Below are 18,017 nucleotides of genomic sequence, written 5' to 3'. Positions count from 1 at the left end.
GTACATTTACATTTTTTACATTTTAGTCATTTAGCAGACGCTCTTATCCAGAGCGACTTACAGGAGCAATTAGGGTTAAGTGCCTTGCTCAAGGGCACATCGACAGATTTTTCACCTAGTTGGCTCGGGGATTAGAACCAGCGACCTTTCGGTACTGGCACAATGCTCTTAACCACTAAGCTACCTGCCGCAAGCTACCTGCCGCAAGAAATTTGTCATTTCATTTGCAATGGCATGTGACTTGGATCATTACCATCATTGATGGTCCTCCCAAATATGTTCACTACCGGGCTTCCCTGGACCTTGATAGTAGAGTGGCTACTATTTTGAGAACAGAAAAAATAAAATAAGGATAGCCAACCCTTAGCGTCGTCCCTCAACTAGGCATTTATATTAACATTTATTTGATCAATTTTGACTTACTTTTAAAGGTTAATATAAATGTAGTTGAGGGACGATAGCCTACCCTGAGACTGTGAGAGTCATATCCTCTCATTATTTGCTTAGTTTGTTTTGGTACCCAGTGCTTGAAAAATAATCTACATGTGCTTTTGAGGTATCATAATAAATCTGCGGGAGTCAGATAGGCAAATTGAATGGAGAAATCGAGTGGGAAATTACGCTCACTTGTCAGTAAACTTGTGGAATGTTTTAGTTCTATCCAACAAAGACGTGATAAACCCCAATCAGAATGTATATTGTGATGCAATAATCATATTTTATTCAGCGTTCTGAATAGCCTAGTTAACATCAGATAGCCAGCTCAGCTGTCAAACTAACGTACGGTAGCGTCGCGATGGATTCATAATTTCATCATCTGAATGCTTCATGTTATTCTATGATGTATCGTATGCTACTGTTGAGGAGGCTGTTTGCTGCCACTTTTCTTTTCCCTTTCTCACAGGTCAAAAGCAAGTCATATCTAAGTAAGTTCTTCTACTTCTCTCTGGCAATTTATGGTGCATAGTGAATCCTCATTCATATTGCCTACAGGCTGGTGTCCTTGTCACGTGTAAACCATGTCTGAATTCATACTCTTGTCATATGTTTTATTAGCTACTGAAAAAGAGATGACGGACAGGATGGAAAGGCTTGAACAAGAGAAGAAGGAGATACTCCAAAAGGTCGCTGAACTGCAGCAACAGGTAAGTTGCAGAGACTTTTCACTGACCAAGATCCAGAATTTTGGGTTCAACGTGAATTAAGGGACATAACACTGTTTTTATAATGTATTTCTACTGGGTTCCCCTCAGGGTGAAGAACTTAAAGAAAAGCAAAAGCAATCTGAGAAATCTGCCACTTCATCTCTGGAGAAGATCCAGGAACTGGAGGTGAGTCTCTAGGAAATATTATCTTGATCACACATCATTGTCATGCTGACTATTTTTTATTAATTTTTTGTTTTCCATAGTGTTTGAATTGACACACCATTTTATTTTTCTATCCAATAGAATATTGTGCAAGAGATGGAGAGTCAAAATGAGCGCCTGGACAAGGAAAATAACTTACTCGCCAGATCCTTTGACGATGAGCGAGCCAATACTGCGAAACATGAAGATGTGGTGAGTAATATTGAGCGATTAGCCGGAATAAAAATGTTCCCCCTGGTTTCAAAACAACCAATTGTCTGACATCTGTTCAATTCTTTTAATTCAATTAAGTTTGTTTTATTCTGTGAGCTCAATGTGCCGTTTCTCTAGAGAAATCAAATCAAGCACAAACTTTGAGACGTTGTAGGAAGTTTTAATTTTCAAAAGGCAAATAAATATTCAACATAGTTTAGTGCAGAAAATTTGGTAATTGACTACAGAGAGGAAGGGACAGCCTGCAAACGAGAGAGATAACCGCCCTAGAGAGCAGTTGCTTCTTGATGTAGACAGCATAGGCAGCTACTATTAGCCAGCTACTAGCCTAAATAGGATGACTCGTTGGTGAGCACAGAGAAAGATGGTTGTCATTATGCTTATCATTATCTTTGCCCATAGATGTCTGAAATGGACAAAACCATTGAGAAGTTGAAGCGCAGCAGGAAGAAGACCCAGGACGCACTCTCAAAGGTATAGTTCATATAAGTGAACATGCCCAATGAAAACATGTCAAATATGTTAACATTGCAACAATCAAATGTAAAGTGTCCATTTCCTTTAATTATCCTTGTCATTGAATCTGTAGGCTACCATTCTGATGGATGAAGCCAAGCTCCGTGAAGATGCCCAGAAAGTCCAGCGCCAGGTTCTGGAGAAGGATATTGCCACCCTGAAGGAGGAGAACCTCTCAGTGAGTACCAATACAGAACAACGATTCACACTTGAAGCCTCATGTGTAGGACTCATTGGCCATGCAGGGCCTGCATAGAACTGTCTTTATGACCTCATTTCCTTGTTACAGCTGCACCATGCTGCCAAGTTGTGGGAGGAGAAGCACAGGGAGATGAGCGAGCAGATCAAAGTCTACCAGAAGTCCCAGAAAGACCTGGAGGATTCCCTCGTTCAGAAGGACCACAACGTTGAGTTTTTTTTTAAAGTTACGAAATTGTTACACCGCATCAATTCCTTTTCACACCTTCTCAAACGCACCCTGATGACAAAGAAACATGGCACCTGTATTATGTTAAGAAAAATCCTTCTTCTTGACTGATTCCAGGGGAAAAGTGTAGTGTATAATTGGTGGTTCTCTCCCTCTCTGGCAGGTTTTGTCTGACCTGCTAGGAGACCTGGAGGCCTGCGATGACCTGAAAGATGGAGTTGTGGCTAACGGGGAAGCTTCTAATGGTAAGTCATCTGACACAGTGTCCTAATCAGAGGAGGCTGGTGGGAGGAGCTATAGGAGGACGGGCTCCTTGTAATGTCTAGAATGGAATAAATTGAATGGTACCAAACACATCAAACACATGGAGACAACGTGCTTGACTCCGTTCCATTTATCCCATTACAGTGAGCCAGTCCTCCTATAGCTCCTCCCACCAGCCTTCTCTTATGTTTTTTACATTGGATAAAAGTAGAGACTCAGAGCTAGAAAATGGTATATCATACACTACAGTTGAAGAACAAAGTTGATAAACTTGTAACCCCACTTTTGAGAAAATGATCAATTTAATGTTTTGGTACACCTACTGGAGAGCTCCTCTTTGTCTATACCCATTCAGCATCGTTCACACCCTCTTAAGCCAATGCCCCACCCCTCTCTTTAAGGATTCACATGTGCTAAACAGTGAGTACTGTAGTGTACTAAACAACCAAAGATTTCAAGACTAAAGGGTAGTTTATACTACGTCTATCGACGTGTCTGTAGACAGTTGTCGCAGTGACATCATGAACATTCTATTGTCGTCCGACATCAAACTTGTCGTTGTCGTTATGAAAAAGTATAAACCCAAAAACAACAGGCTGCATGACATCGGCAAGCCTGGTGGTCCAAAATAGCAGAACTGTTGTATTTGAACACCAATAAACCCATCTGTTTAAAAATGAATTTAGTTATGTCAATCTAGCAAACCAGGCAACTAAAAGCACATTTCTAAACAATGTTTTGGTTAGTTTCTAGCTTGTTAGCAGCTAGCTAATGTTAAGTTAGCTGGCTAGCCAGTTCAAATAATGACCATATCATATAGCTGACAACGTCTTAACTTTAGCTAATTTGTATTCATTATTACAGGAAAATAAACTCCCAACAAGATCATTATTTACAAGTTAAGGGCGAGATAATTACAGAAAATAGCTTACGGTTGTGAGTGTGATGAAGTAAAAGCAGGGCATTCTACCTGAGAATTTTGGAACTTGGACACTGTCTCGTTGGCCTAACGTTATATCCAAATTTGACTTTTGTGCCGGTCATGTTCTTCACATTACCATCTCTGGTAAACACACACATTATATAAAATAAAATCAACGTTTATTTGTCACATGCACAGGATACAGAAGGTGTAAACGGTACAGTGAAATGGTTACTTGCATAGTGGAGTCTTTTGTTTAGACTAGCTAGCTAAACAATTAACCATAATTCCAACTCGACGTTACTACCCTGTATGAATCTGCTGGTAGCTAAAACTAACCAACTAGGTTCAATGCTACCTAGCTAACATTAGGCTATATCTAGCGATGCAAATGGCTCTGAGATACGAGTAATATTACTACACAGATCATACACGTAACGTTAGCTAGCGAGCCAGCCGGCTAACAGTAAGCTTTATTTTGCAATGAAAACGACTTTCTGACAAAATTAGAAACTTAGAATATCGTAAAATGTAGCTAGCTAGACTCTCTTACCTGAATACATGGATGAACACTTCTCCCTCTGTCACGGATGCCATGGTTGCCCTTAGTTTGAAGATGTAATCCGGAGACGGGTGTTTTATACAACTGCCTTCTTTCTGTGTGTTCTCTTTTCGACTCCCTCCACATATTTGCAATCAAACAACAAAATTTTCTCCATCTCCTTAGCTATCATACTATGCTTCCACTGGATTTCAAAGCTCGGTTCTCCAGAAAGTGGAGAGCATCTTTCAAAAAAGCAAAGTTAGAAAGGATTACCTACACATACTGAGAAGCTCATGTTATAGACAGAAGCGTGCTACATGGCAGACCAATCCAAACTCATCTCATTATGTCCAGCCCATCCATTATCTCAGCCAATCATGGCTGGCAGGAAGGTTCCTGTCTTTTTCTGTGGCTAAACCAACTAGGCTCGTAATTTAACAATTGTATTTGTATTTACAGATGGCATACAAGTTTGTTATTAAGGCACATGAAAGTTCACATGTTCCAGAAGGCATTTCTGCCAAAAAACTAATTTTGATAAATGTTTACATTCAAATGCCTCTCCTGTGAAGTAGTGACGTACGACATACGCCTAGTTTCCTGAAACGTGTCAGTAATGTGTTTACAATTATGTTTGATCCATTTCAGACAAGCAGACCGTCATCCAAAACCGCATTAAGCAAATGATGGACGTCTCTCGGGTAAGACTGAGTTCATTCTTGAACGGACCAACATTTCTGTGTACCTGAAAGCCAATAAAACTGATGCTCAGAACCAAGAAGTGTGTCAACTCTTACGCTAACTTTTGGCACAACTTACCACAGGTCCAGACCACTCTGTCTGTCGTGGAGGAAGAGCGCGATCGCTTCATGACCAAGCTGCTGAACAAAGAGAAGGCCATGAAAGAGCTGGAAGGTATGTCAAGCACTTTATCCCAGCAACTAGAGTTTGAAATGCATCACTCCCTTTTCTCTCTCAACACTATCAACTTGTTATCGCCACAGAACAATATCAGCAGCTGGAGCATGACATCTTGTTGGTGAAAAGTGACAGGAACCACCTGGAGAACCAGTACAACACCCTGCAGCAGAAGAACGAGATCATGACCGAGATGTACCAGCAGAAGGAGAATGCTTTGCAGCAGTAAGTAGAACCAGAAGCAGTTCAGTTCATGCGTTAATACCGTTGTAGGGTTTGTTCTCAGTGGCACCACAGCATGTAAAAAACATTGTTCAATGTCTTTTACTGTATTCTTTATTGTGAAGTTTGAGGTTTTCAAATGCACTTTAAATTGAGAGTTTGATTTAATTTGTGTGTCACCTTTCAGGAAGCTGACCAAGGAGGAGTTTGAGCGCCGCAACAAGAAAGACATGCTGACGGAGGTGGACGGGAAGGCCCTAGAGGCCGAGGAGGAGGTCAAGGTGTATAGGCAGCGCATCAAAGAGATCCAGGACGAGCTGAAACGGACCGAGAAGTCCTACAAAGCCCAGATGATTGAGCAGGAGCAAAAATCCCACGAGAGCTGGGTATGTACAGTACAACTTTATTAGTCCATTTGTTACAGAAACAATGGAAATGTGTCTTTTTCTCATTTCTCAACCCCCACCGATGGCACATACAGTAGGACAATAAATCTTTTAAGTCTACTGTTTGGCCAGTAAATTGAAAGGTGAATTTAGTCCAAAACAGGAGATTTTAAATGTCTCTCTTTCTTCTCTCTAGGTGATTGCACGTGCTGCTGAGCGAGCTCTGTTGGACGAGAAGAAGGAAAGAACTAACCTTCGTAACAAGTGAGTGCAACACTAATACAACAGACTCAATTGGGCTATACCAATGCAGGGCTCTAGGCTTATTCAGTTGATGGCACCAGCACATGATTTGGTCGCACCAATTTTTTCGCCACTGCACAGAGATGGTGACCTGACCTGTGTCCCATAATGTACCTGCATTCCATACAGAACCAGGCTAATAATGACTAGCCATCTTTTAAATTAGCATGCCCTTGTGTTCCTACATTGATTTGGATATATTTACTCAGGGTTCAACGTGAACTGTTTTATAAATGCATTGGGAAGCATGCTTTCTCTCTATATTCAGCTAGTAATAGGCTACATTTGGATATTAATTAATGATGTATTAAAAAGCTGTATGATATAATTTTGCAATGTAAGACATTATTCTATTCGTTAGAATTGCACTGCATTAATTGCAGAATTTTTTTTCTAAAGTAGGCCTGTCTTTTTTAAAGATTTTTTTACATCTCAAAATAGGACATTGTCCCTTTAAGACAGACTGCTTTTCAAAGGAGAGGTCAATATGTCTACAGTAGGCCAGCCAATAGGAATGCTAGTTTTCTTTTTGTACACTATCAACAGTAGCCAGTATAAGAAAAAATAATAATCCTGTGACAAGTAAGACAACTGAGATGGTAGTCTAGGATTGAAAAAGTAAGATATTTCATCTAACATATCCAGGGAATGCATGGTTGGTATTTTGATGTTGTTGATGATCACAAGTTTACTGGAGAACGGAGACCAAGTAGAGACTTTCGGACAAGGTGGATAATTGTATAATATGAGGCAGTTTATTCAGAGGTAAAGATATCTGTAAATAGCGTGCACGGACCCGTTCGTCAACCTCGTAGGGAGATATCTGAGAGAGCGAGCCCCTAAACATTGTGTGCTGACATTTTATACAATAAAATAAAGTAGGTTGATTCTAGTAGTTCTGATCTTCTGATTGGTCCTGATGAGTTGGTCGAGGTCACTTCCATTGCATTGGCTCTGAGTCGGGTTCTCTGTCTTCAGATGTTCAGCCTAAGAGAAGGGGGTTTTTGTGTGTGTGTGCTTAACAATGATGATGTGTGTGTGTGTGTGTGTGCGTGTGTGTGTGTGTGTGTGTGTGTGTGTGTGTGTGTATGTGTGTGTGTGTGTATGTGTGTGTATGTGTGTGTGTGTGTATGTGTGTATGTTTAACAATGATGATGTGTGTGTGTGTGTGTGTGTGTATGTGTGTGTGTGTGTGGGGGGTGTGTGTGTGTATGTCCTCAGAGCAATAACTCGTGAGTTGGGAGAACTGAGAGACCTATGGCGTGGGTGTTGTCCATAGCCACCTGCTGATAAGGCCGACAAGATAGAAGTCTTTGTGCATTGTATTAAATCCAAAGGCCCAACACAAGATGGGTCATGCACAAGATTTTAGTCAGACCAAGCTATAACATAATATATTTACTACGACAAATCCCTCTCTTCACGTCTCCCCAGAGACGTGACCAAGTAACAGTAAAGAAGGAAAACTTAAGACGTGACACAAGCTAACAGTGTAATTGGCAAAATAGGGAAAACTTTATCAGAAGATAAAGTTTTACATTCCCCCTCTTCACGTCTCACAAGAGACGTGACATAAAGCTTAAATGCTGCAATTTGGCAAAATAGGGAAAACTTTATCAGAGGATAAAGTTTTACATTCCCCCTCTTCACGTCTCACAAGAGACGTGACATAAAGCTTAAATGCTGCAATTGGCAAAATAGGGAAAACTTTATCAGAAGATAAAGTTTTACATTCCCCCTCTTCACGTCTCACAAGAGACGTGACAAAGCTTAAATGCTGCAATTGGCAAAATAGGGAAAACTTTATCAGAGGATAAAGTTTTACATTCCCCCTCTTCACGTCTCACAAGAGACGTGACAAAAGCTTAAATGCTATTCATCATCCAGATATCCTTGGTCAGCATCGTCAATAGCAAGCAAAGGAAACATCTGACCGTTATCTGCAGGATGTGGATCAATAGCGGTGGTTATAATCCTGGTTGTCAGCGTCCGTATGCATGGAATGCAACAGCATCCACAAAGCACTAGAATTGCAGCAAAAACAGAGATGGATACAAGTATAGAAGAAACAAGCGTTTTATATTTACCAAACGCATCCATCCAAGAGTCCCACATTGAAGTATCCACCCCTGAGTGGCTCTTCATTTTGCCATTAAGAGTTCGTAACCCTTCCAGGGCGACAGTCAAGCTGCCATCTGTGGCTGTATTGTTGGGAATAAAGGTACAACATTGTTCACCAAACATAGCACATACTCCTCCTTTTTCAGCCAGGAGCATGTCGACAGCAATACGATTTTGGAAAGCCATGAGAGAGGTCGCAGCCAACTGGCCATGCACCGCCTCAAAACCTTGTTGTGTCCAATTGCCTAATTTTTGAACATTAAAATGGACATAATTGATTCTGTCAACATTTTTATTAATTGTGCACCACCAGCAAAATGAAGATTCAAAACCTGCGGCTACTTGGTCAATCAATTTATACTCATCTGGTACCCCCCTAGGGACCCCAATTGCATCAATGTAGGTTGGGTCCCCATGAGTAGGGCCCACAGCGCGCCTGGTCCTGGTAGGAATTAAGTCAGACACATGGGTCACCAGCTCCTGAACACCTGTTGGATACACAGAAATTGGTAGCAAAAGAGAGACTAGTGCACAGGTGCCTGTGGCATTTCCAGGCAGTCCATCAAACAGATGAACGCCTCCACACCACCACCAGACATCAGCCCTGGAAACAGGTTTAAACTCAGCATTAGGCGTATAGATAAACCGACACCATCCAACAGGTACCATACCCAACAATGGTAGACCTTTCGTGAGATTAACACAGGTAAAGTTAGCTCTAGCCACCTGATAGGAAAAAATTGGTTTCTTAGTTGCTTTAGTAACCAAGGGATGAACTACGTCCCATAGTGTACAATTGGCGGAAGGGTTGTCATGTTTCATGACAGACAGGAAGCATTCTGGCGTAATGGCGGCAGGGATAATGCGAAGCAATGGCCGTGCCCCCATACAAACCACACAACTCTGATGAGTCACCTTTGCCGCTTCCTCAGTCAACAAGAGCCAGTTGTTAGAAAGGCCGGAGACACCTGTAGCGGTCAGGATTGCATCATCCAAAGTAGGTGGAGTGGTAAGTAAAATAATAGAATTATTCTTATTACCATTTTCATTAATAGCCTGTGCTTTTGTGTTATTAATATGACAAATTCGAACATTCCAATGGACTGGTGCAGTGGTACAGCTTACATAAGGAGCAAGTCTAAAGTCCTGGCAGCCTAATGCAATACCAGGATAGATAGTAAATTTGAGTCCTTTAGAGTTTTTTGTCAAAGTCAAGAGTTTCCTCCATTGTTTTCCTAATGTAGTAGAGGTGCAACTGGACCAGTCATAATTAGTCTCACATACCAAGTTTGTCCAAGTCCAATCGCTATGGGTGACCCCCCACTGTCATATACCAGTCCCAGTCACGGTAGTAGGTAAGTTCTCTGAAGTCTACCCACGGCACTGTCGCAGTAGTGGTAACATTAAAGGGTATACATAATGTGGTGCTTCTATACAATTGTCTGGGCCCACAGGAAAGGGTGTTAGAGACAACTTGTCGTTTATTTACGTGGTGGCTGTGGCTTACATTCTGATCTGGGCTCAATGTGTCGGAGTGCAGGTTGGTCGGACGTATGGTTGTGGCATTGAATGTGTCGTTAGGTTTACTAGTGGGTGTAATGGGTGTCTGTGTCATGTGCTGTACTGACCAGAGTATGATTCCTAGAGTAACCCCAATAGTTACAATCAGCAAAACAAGGAGTGGAGCAGAGCACCCCAGTCTCTCCCATGGTGGTCTGTCCCTCCTCTGTTTTTCCCCTCCAGTATCTGAAGATGGGAGTCTCCTCCACATATTCAGATAGTGTTGGTGTCAAGAATTTGATCCGAATTTAATGTGATTAAATCACTTCTGACTTCAGTCAGGGTTCTGGAAGGAGTTGGTGCTGGTGTACAATGTGTCAAGTGGTGCCAAGGTGCGCCCGATTTACCTTTGACCTGGACTGAGTGTGAAGTAACCTCCTTCACTTCGTACGGTCCAGTCCACCTGGGATCTTGCCACTTTCTCTTGTGAACCTTGATCCTTACCCAGTCGCCAACTTTTACCTTCAGCAGCGCCGGATCTCCCGTCAGCTCCCCTCTTGGACCTTGTGAATCTGTTTGGAGAGAGCTGCAGAGAGCTCCGTTAGTTTTCTCACATATTCAGACATTACAATTTGTTGTACATCAAGGGCGGGCATATGACCTCCCTCCCTTGGTGGACCAGGCATGACTCTACCAGTCATAATCTCATGTGGAGAGAGATGGGTGCCTGCTCCTGGAGAGGCTCTCATGGCCATCAACGCCAGGGGCAGAGCTTCAACCCACGTCAACTTTGAACCTGCACATACCTTGGCTATCTTAGCCTTCAAAGTTTGATTGGCGCGTTCCACGAGGCCCTGAGATTGCGGCCGGTACACAGACCCAAACTTGTGCACAATGCCGAACCTCTCCTCCACCTGTCTCAGGTGTTGGTTACTGAAATGGGACCCGTTGTCGGATCGAATTTGTCTTGGAACCCCATACCTTGGTATGAGTTCAGTCTGCAGCCACTTAATAACTGACCTAGCATCCTCACGTGCTGTTGGTATTGCCTCAACCCATTCGGAGAATCGATCTACCATTACCAATAAGTACCTTTTCCCATTAGTTACATTATCAGCCCCCATGTCAGTGTAATCTATGCTAATGTCCTGAAAACATGCATTAGGTACTGGGTATGAACCCATGGGTGTTTGGAAAGGTTTCTTTGGGTTGTGGCTGCCACAAATGCTGCACTCATCACAAAACAAGTCTGTCATGTCCTTAATGTGTGGGTGCCACCAAATATGGGAAACCTTCTGTAAAGTTTTGAGTTTCCCTTCATGGGTGGGCCCATGAGCCTCACGTATCAGCTCGGGGCAGAGATTAGCTGGGGCCACCAACCTGCCGTCATGGCATCTCCAAAGTTCATCAGGTCCTTTGGTGGCTCCCATCTGTCCCCATACCGAGTGCTCATACGGGCCCGCTGTGAATTGTAGTTCCTTTATGTGTTGGTCTGTGAGTTCTGTTCTAGCTGGTTGAGTCTGCAGCACCATCTGTCTTGGAGTGTAGCCCCCAGCTTTCTTGGCTGCTTTGTCAGCTGCGTCATTTCCTCGCTGACTTTGTTCTTGAGTTGCTGATGTCCTTTGCACTTCATGATGGCCACCTGCTCAGGTAGTGAGACTGCTTTTATCAGTCTCTCCATTTGTGCCTTGTGTTTGATCGGAAGGTTTCCTGTTGTGGTGAAGTTACGTCTGACCCATTGTGGTCCATCTGTATGGACTGCTCCATGAGCATATGCTGAGTCAGTGTAGATGTTCACAGTCTTTCCTTCAGCCTTTTCCAGGGCTTGAGTCAAACCAATGATCTCGGCTAGTTGGGCTGAGGCAGGTTGTGGGATGATGTCTGATTCCAGGGTCACGTGTGACCCGTCTGGAAGCTGCTGTACCACTGCATATGCTGCTATGTTCCCTTCTTCTCCTCTATAGCAGCATCCATCGGTGTACAACCATAGATCAGGATTGGTAAGGGGTTCGTTTCCCAAGTCTGGTCGCAGTTTCAGTTCCTGTGCCGCTCTCTCTTCGCAGGAGTGTGCCAACCCCTTCTTCTGCATTGAGTGCGTCTGCCATGTTTTTGTCGGTGTTGACAAAAGTAATGTGTGATTGGGTGCATTTATTCTGGATTTTGTTCTTTCTTTCAGCGCTGAACGTGAATTCCTTGCTCATCAGATATGCTGCAACCCCATGGTGCGTATGGATTTCCAATTTGTGGCACATTACCAGGTGGGCGGTTTTTTCAATAGCTTTTGCCACTGCAGCCACGTACCTGGAACATGTTGTCTGACCTGCTTCAATATGGTCCAACTTAGAGGAATGATACATCAGTACTCTTCTCTCCCCCTCTTGTTTCTGAAAAAGGATGGAAGAAGTGAACCCCTCCTTTTCAGAAACATCAAGATGAAATTTGTTTTTGTAGTCGGGTGCTGTCAGAGCTGCTGCCACCGAGAGATCGGTTTTTAGGAGAGCAAATGCTGTTGATGCTTCAGGTGTCCAGGTAAGTGAGGAGTGTAAGTTTCTTGGTCCTGCTTCTCTCACTATTTCTCTCAGTGGTTCAGTCCTGGATGTGTAGTCAGGGATGTGGGTACGGCTGTACCCTGTCAACCCCAGGAAGGACAACATGCCTGACACTGTGATGGGACGTGGATGATGGAGTATGGAATCTCGGTGGGATTTCGAGAGACCAGCACCTTCTCCTGAGATTTCTCTGCCAAGGAAAAGGACAGTTCTGCGACAGGACTGGACTTTGCTCATTTTGACCTTGTAGCCTTTGACAGCCAAGAAGTCAAGTAGGGTTTTTGTCATTTGTAGACAGAGATCAGATGTGGGAGCCCCCCAGCAAAAGGTCATCTACATATTGGATGAGTATCACTCCTTCAGGGATTTTCAATTCAGCCAGGTGTGTCTTTAGGATATGATTGAAGATTCCGGGAGAACACCTGTAACCCTGTGGAAGAACCGAATACGTATACTGTTGATGTTCATATGTGAAGGCAAAGAGAGGCTGTGAAGCCTCATCCAGTGGAATGCTGAAGAAGGCATTAGCCAGATCCACAACGGTGAAGTATTGGTGTTTTGGTGAGAGATTACTCAGTGTAATGTGAGGGTCAGGGACAGGTAGGTCAATGGGTGCAGTGACGTCGTTCACTGCTCGGAAGTCTTGTACCATCCGGTATGTTTCACCTCCTGTTTTCAAGACTGGTAAGATTGGTGTGTTCCATGGAGACACAGTGCGATATATGACACGAGCTCCCAACAACCCATCTATGGTTGGTTTGATCCCCATGGTCTGTTCAGGTTTCAGACGGTACTGTGTTCGGTAGATAGGAATTTGATCAGGGTTGAGTAAGGTGATGGTGACTGGTGCCACCTGTAGTTGTCCAACATCAAATGGGGTGTGTGTCCATATGCCTTCATCAATGGTGGAAAGCAGTGCTTGTGATGAGGGGTGGTCTGTGTAAGGTTTACCATGGTGTCTTGGGAGAGTCAAACGTTCAGGAAGGCAATGTTCCTCTGTGTCAACTGTCATAAACCTCCACATGTTCTCAGTGGTGGCTTTGGTTATTCCTGGAGTTTGGGTGGGTTCCCACTGGAGTTTGGATGCTCTTCTGATCATAGGCCCAAGGCTCCTTGCTTCAAAACCGTTTCCAACTGCCAGTGTAACATGGGGAGCAGATTCTTCGCCCAGTAGGTACCAGGATTTCAAATGGGAAGGTAGGATAACCGGAGCAGCCACTCCTTCCTGTCCACACACTATGGTACAACATCTGATTGTTGGTGTCAGGTGCATCATGTTTTCATCCCAGTCATCGGTATATGGGTTGACATCATTATCAGTCACATTAAGTGTACAGTGGATTTCAGCTTGAGGAGTCTTGTATGGGTGAAATGTGTAAATGAGTTGTCTCAGCTGGTTGAACTTGAATTGAACCTCAGGGGTTCCTTGGCCGGATTCGATGCACTTCAACCAGTATATTTCTTGGGTCAGGGGAGAGCACTGGGGTTGGGATGATGGGTAGCATCAGCACCCTAACTGGATGAACTGGTGTGGAGGTAATGGGATCAATGGAAACCTCCACACCCTTTTCGGTAAGGTAGATTGAACATTTCAGTTTGCACAATAGGTCCCTTCCTAATAGGTTGATTGGACAGTTGGGACAATATAGGAATTGATGCTTCAAATTGGAAGGGCCCCATTGGAAGAGCAATGGTATGGTCTTGTTTTGTGCTTCGGGTGTTCCTGATACCCCCACCACCTGTATTGATTCCGAAGAGAGTGGTTGACGAGATCTTATGGCAGAGTACGTACATCCTGTATCTACCAAAAATTGGTGGGTAACTCCCTCCACTTCACACATGACAGTTGGTTCAGTGTGGAGTGGAAAATGCTGACCCCCATTCCCGTTCTGTGGTGGTGGGCAGCTTCAGGGCCAGGGAGGATATTCGTCTGACATGCCCTGGAAGGTAGGGAGCTGGCTGCTGGTTAGGCTGTTGGTTTGGGTCTTGTTGTGGGTGGTTATATGCTGGTAGGGCAGCATGTGGCTGGTACATCGGTCTTGGGCCTCCTCTTGATCTGAAGGCATAACCTCTACCCCTGTTTGCCAGCCAGTGTTGCTGTTGCGGACTAGGTGGTAATGGACACCATCTGACAGAGTGTCCATATTGATGACAATTGTAACAGGCCCCCCCATTACCTTGTGGCCTTGGCCGTCTCCATTGAGTCTGGTATTGTGGGGGTCCTCCCCTTCCTCTACCTCTCCATTGTGGTGTACCTCTGCCTCTTCCCCTCCATTGGGGTTGATGGTTAAATTGTGGGTGTTCCTTACAATCACGCCTAAAATGTCCAGCTCCTCCACAATTGTAACACAGGTAGTTCCCTCCTCTTGGAGGACCTAATGGGGTGCCCTGCTGAGGCCATGGTCGTGGTTGTGGGCCAAAAGTCATGGTGCCTGTTAGGCTGTATAGTGAGGTGGGGCCAGGAGTGGTGCTGGTACTGGCCTCTGGGGAAGCTGCTTCAGTGGCCACACACATCGTATCTGTTTTCTTTGGTTGCACCCTCCTGCTCTCCACTATTGCCCATGTCCCTATTCTCAGCTCTTCCTCGGCTTTCTCAACTGCCACCTCTAGTCCTTTCTTCATAAAGGTGAGTTGCCCTTTAGACGGGGCACCCCCGCTAAAGTAACCTGCCTGTGTCCATTTGAGTTTCACTCCCTCCCACACTTTCTTCACTGTCTTATACTGTTCTTTCCCTCCCGCTCTATCCTGTATTTTTTGATCTAGATATTCATTAAATTTGAGTTTTGGGACGGTAGTGGTTGCCATGGTTATACAGTTTATTAGACTATCTTGGTGCTCTCTGCCCGTCACTGGCCGAATCCAGCAATGTATTCTTGGCGCTAACTGAGATTTATCTCTGATGTCCCACCCTCGTACACAAAAAATGTTCAATACTTTATTATTAGGAATTATTTTGCAAAAGGTATTATTGTTTTTCAATTATTCGAATTATTATATATTTTCCCAAAAGGTATCAGAACCGCCCTTTTGGAACAATACATTAACAAACCCGAGCGCTCCCAAAACAATCATCAATTTAATCCCAGGAATTATTTTGCAAAAGTTATTATTGTCTTTCAGGCACTCGAGCTATTATATACTTTCCCAAAAGGTATCAGAATCGCCCTTTTTGGAAGAATACATTAACAAACCCAAGCGCTCCTAAAATAATTACCAATTTAATTTTGGGAATTATTTTGCAAAAGTTATTATTGTTTTTCAGGTATTCGAGGTTATTATATATTTTCCCAAAAGGTATCAGAATCGCCCTTTTGGAAGAATATATTAGCAAACTCGAGCGCTCCTAAAATAATTATCAATTTAATTTTGGGAATTATTTTGCAAAAGTTATTATTGTTTTTCAGGTATTCGAGTTATTATATATTTTCCCAAAAGGTATCAGAATCGCCCTTTTGGAAGAATATATTAGCAAACTCGAGCGCTCCTAAAATAATTACCAATTTAATTTTGGGAATTATTTTGCAAAAGTTATTATTGTTTTTCAGGTATTCGAGTTATTATATATTTTCCCAAAAGGTATCAGAATCGCCCTTTTGGAAGAATATATTAGCAAACTCGAGCGCTCCTAAAATAATTACCAATTTAATTTTGGGAATTATTTTGCAAAAGTTATTATTGTTTTTCAGGTATTCGAGTTATTATATATTTTCCCAAAAGGTATCAGAATCGCCCTTTTGGAACAATATATTAGCAAACTCGAGCGCTCCTAAAATAATTATCAATTTAATTTTGGGAATTATTTTGCAAAAGTTATTATTGTTTTTCAGGTATTCGAGTTATTATATATTTTCCCAAAAGGTATCAGAATCGCCCTTTTGGAACAATATATTAGCAAACTCGAGCGCTCCCAAAATAATTATCAATCTAATTTTAGGAATTATGAAAATACCAACACCACAAGAGGGAAAAAGTTCAAGTCAGCTTTTAGCGCAGCGGCTACATAACAGGCAAAATAGGACTCAGTGGTCCTCTTAAAAGTTATCCACTAGTTAGTCTCATGAAACGGCCAATCTTACACAACATTCAGGTTATCATTTCAACAATTACATTTTCATTACATATCAGCATCAACACACGAATTCAGTTTAAGTTCCTCACAGTACATATAGTTGAGTGCCACGTCAACCAATTGCCCGACTATCTGAACTTGTATTTTTTATTTTTTTATTTTTTTTGATTCTCCTCAAGGAGACTCCCAGTCGTTTAAACCATTCAACTGGCGTCTAGTCGGGAGAACCTTTTCTGGACTTGGATTCTCACGGAATTAACTCAACCCGACTATCTGAATCTTTTTATCAAGTCACCAGATCCTTCTCTTGTGGATCAAATAAAAGGGTCCATCGCTTGTGAACCAAAAACTGTAATAGGCTTCTCACTAGAAAGCCGCAATTCAACAGGAAATAAAACCACTGTAACTAGACTTCTTCTCTTAGAGTCACATTTCAACAGTAAAAACCTAAGATTTCAGATATCAACAGCAAAAAATAGAAGGGTCCGTCTCTGAACCAACTCTGTAACTAGACTCCTCCCCATACCTAATTTCAATTCACAGCAAATAAAAGGGTCCGTCTCTCGTGAACCACAACCTCTGTAACTAGACTCCTCCCCTAGAGAGTCACATTTCAACAGTAAAAACCTAAAGAATTCAGATATCTTTACATATGTGCCTTTTGAGTCATAATAGATATGTTATAAATTTATCAGTAATCCATACTCACGCCCAGTACTACTGATCATAATTTGGGTTTATCCTACAATACAATATGCAGATTTTGTTTTAACAGGTTCTGCTTACCTTTGTATTGACGGCCGTCTAGATCAGTTTCCTGAGGCGAGCTGGATTCCCGGCTGCTCCTGCGGACAGGTCACCCGTCCTTTCAGATCCGTCTCTTACTTGTCTCCTGTCTCTATCAACTTTTATGGACCGAATTCAGAGTTAGAAAACCACCCTCTGCTACCAAGTTTGTTGATGATCACAAGTTTACTGGAGAACGGAGACCAAGTAGAGACTTTCGGACAAGGTGGATAATTGTATAATATGAGGCAGTTTATTCAGAGGTAAAGATATCTGTAAATAGCGTGCACGGACCCGTTCGTCAACCTCGTAGGGAGATATCTGAGAGAGCGAGCCCCTAAACATTGTGTGCTGACATTTTATACAATAAAATAAAGTAGGTTGATTCTAGTAGTTCTGATCTTCTGATTGGTCCTGATGAGTTGGTCGAGGTCACTTCCATTGCATTGGCTCTGAGTCGGGTTCTCTGTCTTCAGATGTTCAGCCTAAGAGAAGGGGGTTTTTGTGTGTGTGTGCTTAACAATGATGATGTGTGTGTGTGTGTGTGTGCGTGTGTGTATGTGTGTGTGTGTGTGTGTGTGTGTGTGTGTATGTGTGTGTGTGTGTATGTGTGTGTATGTGTGTGTGTGTGTATGTGTGTATGTTTAACAATGATGATGTGTGTGTGTGTGTGTGTGTGTATGTGTGTGTGTGTGTGGGGGTGTGTGTGTGTATGTCCTCAGAGCAATAACTCGTGAGTTGGGAGAACTGAGAGACCTATGGCGTGGGTGTTGTCCATAGCCACCTGCTGATAAGGCCGACAAGATAGAAGTCTTTGTGCATTGTATTAAATCCAAAGGCCCAACACAAGATGGGTCATGCACAAGATTTTAGTCAGACCAAGCTATAACATAATATATTTACTACG

At 42.9% G+C, this 18,017-nt stretch overlaps 1 protein-coding gene across 1 annotated transcript; it reads left to right on the top strand.

The window, feature by feature from the left end:
* Nucleotides 1-508: 508 nt before the first annotated feature.
* LOC121549184 (transport and Golgi organization protein 1 homolog) lies at nucleotides 509-6,128 on the top strand. The gene is made up of 13 exons (XM_045219604.1): nucleotides 509-926; nucleotides 1,057-1,145; nucleotides 1,254-1,331; nucleotides 1,452-1,562; nucleotides 1,986-2,057; nucleotides 2,173-2,277; nucleotides 2,389-2,511; nucleotides 2,690-2,771; nucleotides 4,905-4,957; nucleotides 5,081-5,171; nucleotides 5,261-5,399; nucleotides 5,584-5,782; nucleotides 5,979-6,128. The coding sequence occupies exons 1-13, from the start codon at nucleotides 839-841 to the stop codon at nucleotides 6,048-6,050; spliced, it is 1,302 nt and encodes a 433-aa protein (XP_045075539.1). The 5' UTR covers nucleotides 509-838; the 3' UTR covers nucleotides 6,051-6,128.
* The last annotated feature ends 11,889 nt before the right edge of the window (nucleotides 6,129-18,017 follow it).

This window comes from Coregonus clupeaformis, unplaced genomic scaffold (assembly GCF_020615455.1).
Source record: "Coregonus clupeaformis isolate EN_2021a unplaced genomic scaffold, ASM2061545v1 scaf2529, whole genome shotgun sequence".
In the NCBI taxonomy this organism is placed as follows: Eukaryota; Metazoa; Chordata; class Actinopteri; order Salmoniformes; family Salmonidae; genus Coregonus; species Coregonus clupeaformis.
This window is presented reverse-complemented; position numbering and strand designations above follow the sequence as displayed.

Coding starts and splice junctions, on each gene's coding strand:
- LOC121549184 (XM_045219604.1), top strand. CDS start 839: ATGATGTATCGTATGCTACTGTTGAGGAGGCTGTTTGCTGCCACTTTT. Junction 1,332..1,451: donor AGAAGATCCAGGAACTGGAG/GTGAGTCTCTAG, acceptor TCTATCCAATAG/AATATTGTGCAAGAGATGGA. Junction 1,563..1,985: donor CTGCGAAACATGAAGATGTG/GTGAGTAATATT, acceptor CTTTGCCCATAG/ATGTCTGAAATGGACAAAAC.